Below are 7,967 nucleotides of genomic sequence, written 5' to 3'. Positions count from 1 at the left end.
TAGTTGTCCAATTAATTTCTTTCTAATTTTAGTAGAGACGGGGTCTCGCTCTTGCTCAGGCTGGTTTCGAACTCCTGAGCTCAAACAATCCACCGGCCTTGGCCTCCCAGAGAGCTAGGATTACAGGCATGAGCCACCGCGCCCAGCCTCCTTTCACTTTCTTTGCGTTTATACTGTTACTCCTTTTTAAATTTGACACTCTGCTCATGCATTTCTACATTTCTTCTTAGCTAATAAGGCTGTAAATCTTCTAAATGCTGCTTTAGCTACCCCTCCCCCAAGTTTTTATATATATCCTCATTTTTGGTTTGACCTAAAGACTTTTCATTTCTATATGATTTCATCTTTGAGTAAAGAGTTATTTATAAATTTCCAAACATTTGGAGCTTACTTGGCTCTTGTCTGTGGTCAAAGAATATGGTCTGTGTGAAATTGACATTTGATATCTGTTGAGCTGTCTTGTGTCCTAATAGTTGGGTCATTTGTTGTAAATGTTCCTTGTGTGCTTGAAAGTAAGGTGTTGGGTTCAGGATTCTATTGGGGTCTACTGATCAGAATTATTAATTGTATAAAATCTTCTATATCCTTATTTTTTTTGGCTGTTTGGTCTGTAAGTTAGTAAAAGAGGTCTTAAATCTCCCACTATGATGAAAGGTAGATGACTTGGCAATTTCTCCTTATATACTGTCATTTTTCCTTCATATATTTTCAGCGTTTTTTGGTAAAACCCAGAACATACACGTTCAGAACTGCTATCTCTTCTTAAAGAATTATCCTCTATCCCTAATAATGCCTTCTGCCTTTTTTTTTTTTAAAGAGATGGGGTCTTGCTCTGTCACCCAGGCTGTAATGCAGTGGCCCAACTGTAACCTCACCTAACCACAAACTCCTGGGCTCAAGTGATCTTTCCATCCCCACCTCTCAAGGTGCTGGGATTACAGGTGCGAGCCATTGCACCTGGCCTGCCTTCTGCCTTAAAACCTATTTTGTCTGATTTTTCTACAGGTCCATCTTTTGGTTATGTTTTCTCTAGTATACCTTTTTCCAGGTTTTTACTTTGGGTGCCCGTAGGTTTTAAATGTCCTCTTGTAAACGGTATAGAGCTGCATTTTATTTTTCTTGGCCTGATAATCTGTTTCAATGGGTGGATGTAAAACACATTTTCTACCTTTGGTTTTGTGCTATTTATTTACCATCTTTTTTACTTTGCTTTTTTTTCCCCTCCCCTTCTGCTTTCTATTATGTTTTTGGTGCCTTTCACTTCCCTTTTCTCTTCTCTGCATTGGCAGTTATATTTCCATTTCTATTCTTTTGGTGATGCCTCTTAAACACCTGAGATAAGTACCTGACTTTACAAAGCTGGGCAATGATCAATATCTTTATCCTCCTTTCAAACAAACTGAACTTCCTAGAACACTTTAACTCTGCTGGCCCCCTCTAGTCTTACATGTTCTTGTGTTGAATTCATCTTGTTTTTGTACCCTACAAATTAATCATTACTGTTCATGTTCCATATGAAGTACCTGTTTAGATTTACTTACGTGTTTACCAGTTTGCTCACCGTTTTTCCAATCTAATTCCTTCCTTTTGGATCACCAGTCCTTGTTACTGAAGTACATCCTTTAAACATGGTTTCACCAATGGTTCACCAGTGGTCTTTTGTGTAAACTCTCCGTTGTAACATATCTTTATTTCTCCCTAACTCTTAAGTCACAGCCAACTGGTTGATGGTATTTTTCTTTCAGCGGTTTAAAAAATTACATTTATTCTGGCTTCTATATTTGCTGCTGAGAAAGCTATTTTTGGTGTAATATTTTTAGTTAATCCATCCTCCTTTGGTAGCTTTTAAGATCTTTTATTCTTTGGAGTTCTGCAAATTCACTACAAAGTGTCTAGGTGTTGATTTTATTTTATTTATCCTGCCGTGGATTTTAAGTGAGGATCCTGGTCTTTAATCAATTTAGGAAGCTCTCCTTCAGGAACTGCCTCTCCACATTCTTTCTGCTCCTGGAACTCTGGGCCTGTGAGTTCTTTCTCACGTTATCATTGTCACTTCTTCTTACATTCCTTATCCCCTGTCTCTCTGGTTAATTGCTGATCTATCCTCCAGTTCCGTGATTTTCTCTTCTGCTGTGTCTTAATCTGCTTTCTTACCTCATCCTTTGAGATTTGAATTTCGATATTCTGTTTTTCAATTCTAGAATTCTGTTTAAAGCCTGGCTGTTCCTTTCTAGCGCCTTGCTTTCAGTCCTCTAGCCCTCGCCCCGTGAAGGCGCAGAGGCCCTGGGCTCAATGCCCTTCCAGGCGGTCCTCCCAGTCTCACCGCAGTCCGGGCCTCCGGGAGAGGTGCCGTGCAGGCCGTGACGTCACGGGACTGTGACGCGCCCTGGGCCCCGCCCCTCCGCGTCCCGAACCGAGAATCCAAGCTCTCTGCGCCGTGACGTCACGGGTCCGGGCGGGCCGGTTTTGCGTCGGCCCAATGGGAGCGGCGCGCCGGCCTCCCCTTTAAGGAATGTTGTGACCTGACGTCACCGGGCGAGTTACCTCCCGCAGCCGCCGCCGCCGGGCTCAGCGCGAGCCCCGGAGCCCTTGAGCGTGAGGCGCGAGCCCCTGAAACCCCCGAACCGCAGCCACATCCTCAGGCGCGCCCCAGAGCCCCGGCCTGCGCGCCCCGCCGGGCCCGCGCGATGCCCTCGGACCGGCCTTTCAAGCAGCGGCGGAGCTTCGGTGAGGCCCGGCGGGCGATCCGCGAGCGCGGGGCCGGGGGCTCCGGGAGGCCGACCGACCCCGACTGCCGCAGGTGACGTCAGTCCCGTGACGTCAGGCTCGGGCCGGACCCCGGGCTGGGAGGCCGGCTCGGGCCTGGGCGGGGGCCGCCCGCCTCCCCACCACGTTAGGTGCCAGGGGCTGTGGGGCCTGACGGCCCCGGGGGCGGGGGCTGGGGCGGGGCCGGGGCCGCCCCTCGGGGACAGGCGGGGCGGAGCCGCGGAGAGGACCTGGGCCTGGCCCGGCCTCACAGCCCGACCGACCGCGTTCGCAGCCGACCGCTGTAAGGAGGTGCAGCAGATCCGCGACCAGCACCCCAGCAAGATCCCGGTGAGTTCCCTGGCCCCACCCTGCCCAGGCCCCACCCCGAGCTCACGCGTCCCCGACCCGACCCTTGCCCGCCCCACTCCTCCCAGGTGATCATCGAGCGCTACAAGGGTGAGAAGCAGCTGCCGGTCCTGGACAAGACCAAGTTCCTGGTCCCGGACCATGTCAACATGAGCGAGTTGGTCAAGATCATCCGGTGTGTGGGCAGCAGCCGCCAGAGGGGGGTTTGAGTCGAGTCGGGGTAGTGGGGGGGCCGGGTATGGGGTCAAGGGTTATGGGACCGGTGGCGGTGGGCCCCTGTTCAGGGGAGGCTGGGAAAGGTCAAGGTCAGGGCTGAAGTCAGTCGGGTCAGAGGTGAGAGCCTGTGAAAGGGAAAGGGATGGGTGTGGAAGAGGCTCAGAGTCACTCTGGGGAGGGGCTCGGGGCTCGGGGCTCGGGGCTCAGGGCCCGGCCCACCCAGCTCCTCACTGCCCCGTGCCCCACTGCCCGCCTCAGGCGCCGCCTGCAGCTGAACCCCACGCAGGCCTTCTTCCTGCTGGTGAACCAGCACAGCATGGTGAGCGTGTCCACGCCCATCGCGGACATCTACGAGCAGGAGAAGGATGAGGACGGCTTCCTCTACATGGTCTACGCCTCCCAGGAAACCTTCGGCTTCTGAGCCAGCAGTAGGGGGGGTTGGCCTGGGAGTGGGGGGCCCAGTCAGGTTCTGCCCAGGGAGCTCCTGAAGTGAGCTGCCCCTGGTGGGCTGGGCAGGGATGTGGCCCTCTAGCTAGGGGACACCAGCCTACTCTGCCCCTCTGGGTGCTGCTGGGAGGGGGGAGGGTGGACCGCAGCCCCCAGCACCCCTACTCTGTGTGGTTTGTCTTTTTTTTAGGCCCCTGCCTGTCTGCCCCTCACCCACCTGAGGCTCTGCCCCCTGCCTGGACCTGCCCACCCCTGACAGACTGGTCCCTGGCTCCCCGGTCTCCACATGGTGTATGGATCTGTGGTCATTGTCCCTCTGCAGAATAAAGAGTGCTCAGGCCTGCCTGGCCCTTTGCCTCCAGCCACTTGCTTGGGAGAGGGGAGGGCTGCGGGTGGGGCCTGCCCACACCGCTCTCAGCCCGCCAGTGCACGGACTAGTGAGCTGTGGACCTGGGGCTCGTTCTAGAAACCCACACCTGTGTGTAGTGCCCCTGGCTAGTGTTACGGGCCAAGCCCACCCTCACCAGGAGTGCAGTGTGGATGTGGTCCCAGGGCAGACTTCTTCATAACAAAACACATTTATTAAGTAGCCACAACCTAATAAGCCCTGCTCACCTGCTTCTTCCCCCTTCCTGCCTGGGAGGGGGCACCTTGGTGTGCAGAGCCACAAAGTGGGGGTCCAAGTGGGTTGCTCTCAGCTACTCCCACAGGCCTTGCTGTCAGCCATGGTCCCCTTTGGTACCAGAGATTCATGAGCCTGGACTAGAACCTTTTCTTCCCAAGGACTCGCCTGCTGGCAACTCTGGATAGAAGGCGTGGCCCAGCTACTGGCCCTTCCACCTCCTGAGGTCCGTGCAGCCCTGTGCCCACCGGGCCTACTTGAGCACGAGCATGGCCTCTGTGCCGTCCTTGGCAGTCAGGTAGAGCCCGTGTGTGAGGTAGTATTCCCGCCGCAGGAAGGCATAGAAGTAATCGGAGATGAGCAGGATCTGGGGGAGAAAGAGAGTGTGAGGAGCTATGGGGCACCTCCCCCTGAACCCAGGGCCCCAGTGGGTCTAGGCAGATGATGGGAGAACAGCAACACCCCTACAGGGCACCTCTCATCAAGATCCCAGCCTGGCCTTGGATCAACCACTGGGGAGGCCCTGCCCAGGGACCCGCTCCTAAGGGCCCATACTTGACGCTGCAAGATCTTGCAGCCCCTCAGAAGCTGCCCAGATTCCCACCCCTCTCATAGTCTACACCTCCAGCCCAAGCTCTGGCCCCCAAATGCCTCCCGGGTGCCCATACGCTCTTCAGTGCCAGCCAGGCACACAGCAAACACTTCACCTTCCCCTGGTTGAACCTGCTCCTCCCCCAGGCACCCATGTCTCTACCATCCAGGTGCCCAGGCCACATACATCAAGCCATAAAGTCTGTCTATTCTACCTTCTAAACTCTCTCAAATCCACCCTTTCGATCCTTCCCCACAGCCACCACCCTGGACAAAGCCACTGTCATCTCCTAAACAACAGCAAAGCCTTGTTCCTGGGCCAAGTCCCTGCTCTCAAACCTGCCCCCACCCCATTCTCCTTGGCAGCCAGAGGGAGCTTTTCAAAACACAAATCTGATCATGTTACTTCCCGGCTTAAAATTCTCCCAGGGCTTCCCATGTTCTTAGGGTGAAGCTCAAACTCCCTGGGGCTCTGCAGCCTTGCACCTGGTCCCTGCCCGCGTGTGCGGCACCCTCTCCCTTCTCCTCCTCGCTCCACCGTAGGCTCTTCACTGTTTCCTGCCCGGAATGTCCTCTCCCCTTTCATCTAGTCCACAGCTGCTTGCCCTTCAGGTCTCGGGAAGGATCACTTATCCCCCAGATTAGGTCTCAGCCGCACCAACCTCTCTATGCTAGCACAAACTCATCCAAACTGCAATCTCACACTCAGCAGCGTGACCACCTGAGGATTATGTCTCCTCTCTTGGACCAGGAGCTCCACTAGGGCAGGGTCCCTTAGTGGTTCTGTCACTAGGGTATCTCTGTGCCCAGCTCAGTCTGTCTTTCCCATTCTGGGCCACAGAATCAAAAGGGGCCTAGAGCCTGTAGTCCCAGTCTATTTGGGAGGCTGAGGCAAGAGGATCACTGGAGCCCAGGAGTTCGAGGCTGCAGTGAGCTGTGATCGTGTCACTGCACTCCAGCCTGGTGACAGAGGGAGACCCTGTCTCTAAAATAAAAGGGGAGCGGGCAGAGGGGACTAGAAACTCAGCTCACTGTGCCCCTCATGGAGGCCCAGAGAGGAACAGGGATCTGCCAAGGTCCCTGCACACTAGACAGACTGGAAGCCTCACAATCCCGTTCATCCCAATAGGTCCATGACTCCAGTGCCTGGAACAGGCAGGGCAGGGCCAAGCCCCACAGAAGGATGAGGGGACACAGACTCACCACTGCAGACACCACAGTTCTCAGGCACTTAGCCTCCCAGAGTAGCAGTACCAACCACCTCTTGGCACAGATAGGGAGACTGAGGCCCCAAGCAGGGGAGGTACTCAGCTAGGGTCTTGGGGCAAGTCACAGGTTGAGCTGAGCCTGGGATCTAGACCCCCAGGACCCTGTTCTGGGCAGCTTCTCACTCACCTAAAGGTAACACAATGGCAGCTAAGGACAGCTTGGAGGGGCCTGGAGGAGTTCAGGGAGATGCCCCATCCCTAATAGCATTGATGGCCTCAGGATAAGTCCCCACCATTCTATCACCAAAGTCTGCAAGGTTTAATAATCCCCATCTTACAGGTGAGGAAATTGAGGCTCAAAGAGTTCAATAGCTGGCCTGTGGCTACACCTGGAGAGCTAGTCTAGTGGCCACGGGGCCTGCAAGGTGACACACCTGAGGCCAGTTCACTAATGGGCACGAGACTCTGCCAAGGATGTCAGCAAAGCAGATACAGCTCAGGCAGTCCCTGAGGCCTTGCCCACCGGCTGGCAGCTCCAGGCTGGCCCGGTGCTGGGGGCAGTGACCACAGCAAAGAATGACCCCATACCCTGAGGCCCTCTTTCTCACCCAGGCCCCAAAATGCCATCTGGGCAAGAGAAGCCGGCAGCAGTGGCTGAGCTCAGAGGCTAATCCCTGAGCCAGGGGTCAGATGAGGGACAGGTCAAAGTCACAATTCACAACGAAACAAAATGAGGCGACGCAATGTCACACAACAATCAGCCAGACAAGTAGTAGGAAGTCAAAATACTAGGTTATTAGGTTGAACTGTATGAAACTGCCATTTTTGCAGACCCCTCACCCCCAAGGTGGTCTAGACTTAGTGACTCACTTCCTGCTTGCAGCACAGAAAGGGAATAGCACCCGTACAGGGGAGAAACCTGGCAGCCATTGTCCCAACCAAGTGCTGAAGGCTCACATCAGCCTGAAACCACATGGCTAGCACGTTCCCACGGGATGTGATGAAAAGGGCCCTTCACCTGGGGTATTCATGCCAAAAACCCATAACCGTGGACAATCTTAAGAAAAGCATCAGACAAACCTAAATTGGGGAAAGCTCTACAAGATACCTGGCTGGTGCTACTCAACACTGTCAAGGTCACGAATAAGGGAAGATTAAGAGGCAGAGTAAGGACCAGTGCAACGCGGTCCCCGGATGGGGCCTGGCAGAGGACACAACTGGAAAAACCCGTGAAACCCAAATCGAGTCTGGTGTCTCGCACTAACAGCACCTATCGGGGTAGTTTCTTAGTTCTGACAAGTACATCACGGTATCACACGATGTCAACAACACAGGAAACCGAGTGCGGGGCATATGGGAACTCTCTGTTCTATTTTTGCAACTTTTCTATAAATCTAAAATGATTCCAAAATTAAAAGTTTATTTAAAAAGCAGTGAGCTAGCCAGGCATGGTGGCGCGTGCCTGTAGTCACAGCTATGCAGGAGGCTGAGGCAAGAGGATCGCTTGAGCCCAGGAGTTCAAGACCAGCCTGGGCAACATAGTGAGACCCTATCTCAAAAAAAAATTAAGGCCAGGCGCAGTGGCTAATGCCTGTAATCCTAGCACTCTGGGAGGCCGAGGCGGGCGGATTGTTTGAGCTCAGTAGTTCGAGATGAGCCTGAGCAAGAGCAAGACCCCATCTCTACTAAAAAAAATAGAAAGAAATTATCTGGACAACTAAAAATATATAGAAAAAATTAGCCGGGCGTGGTGGCACATGCCTGTAGTC

The 7,967-nt window shown here is 53.6% G+C and overlaps 2 protein-coding genes across 3 annotated transcripts in view; one reads left to right on the top strand and one right to left on the bottom strand.

The window, feature by feature from the left end:
* Positions 1 to 2,471: 2,471 nt before the first annotated feature.
* MAP1LC3A (microtubule-associated protein 1 light chain 3 alpha) lies at positions 2,472 to 4,127 on the top strand. 2 transcript variants are annotated; one of them, XM_012637722.1, is made up of 5 exons: positions 2,472 to 2,727; positions 3,041 to 3,096; positions 3,183 to 3,289; positions 3,589 to 3,758; positions 3,968 to 4,127. In XM_012637722.1, exons 1-4 carry the CDS (start codon positions 2,688 to 2,690, stop codon positions 3,749 to 3,751), a joined length of 366 nt encoding a protein of 121 aa, XP_012493176.1. In that variant the 5' UTR covers positions 2,472 to 2,687; the 3' UTR covers positions 3,752 to 3,758; positions 3,968 to 4,127. The 2 variants fall into 2 exon arrangements, with proteins under 2 accessions (XP_012493176.1, XP_012493175.1); XM_012637721.1 differs by having other exon boundaries at positions 3,589 to 4,127.
* A 211-nt stretch (positions 4,128 to 4,338) lies between these two features.
* PIGU (phosphatidylinositol glycan anchor biosynthesis, class U) overlaps positions 4,339 to 7,967 on the bottom strand; it is a 103,447-nt gene continuing 99,818 nt past the window's right edge. Inside the window, exon 12 of the mRNA XM_012637720.1 lies at positions 4,339 to 4,766. Within this exon, the coding sequence (XP_012493174.1) occupies positions 4,653 to 4,766 (114 nt within the window). The 3' untranslated portion in view covers positions 4,339 to 4,652. The remainder of the gene's footprint in view (positions 4,767 to 7,967) is intronic.

Source organism: Propithecus coquereli, unplaced genomic scaffold, assembly GCF_000956105.1.
Source record: "Propithecus coquereli isolate 6110/MARCELLA unplaced genomic scaffold, Pcoq_1.0 Scaffold122, whole genome shotgun sequence".
Taxonomy (NCBI): Eukaryota; Metazoa; Chordata; class Mammalia; order Primates; family Indriidae; genus Propithecus; species Propithecus coquereli.
The sequence above is the reverse complement of the archived record's forward strand: the minus strand, read 5'-3'. Positions and strand labels throughout refer to the sequence as shown.

Bases quoted from the DNA above. Each gene is read 5' to 3' on its own strand.
- MAP1LC3A (XM_012637722.1), top strand. From the start codon at position 2,688: ATGCCCTCGGACCGGCCTTTCAAGCAGCGGCGGAGCTTCG. The intron at 2,728-3,040 runs GTGAGGCCCGGC...CCGCGTTCGCAG, and splicing joins CAAGCAGCGGCGGAGCTTCG to CCGACCGCTGTAAGGAGGTG. The intron at 3,097-3,182 runs GTGAGTTCCCTG...CACTCCTCCCAG, and splicing joins AGCACCCCAGCAAGATCCCG to GTGATCATCGAGCGCTACAA.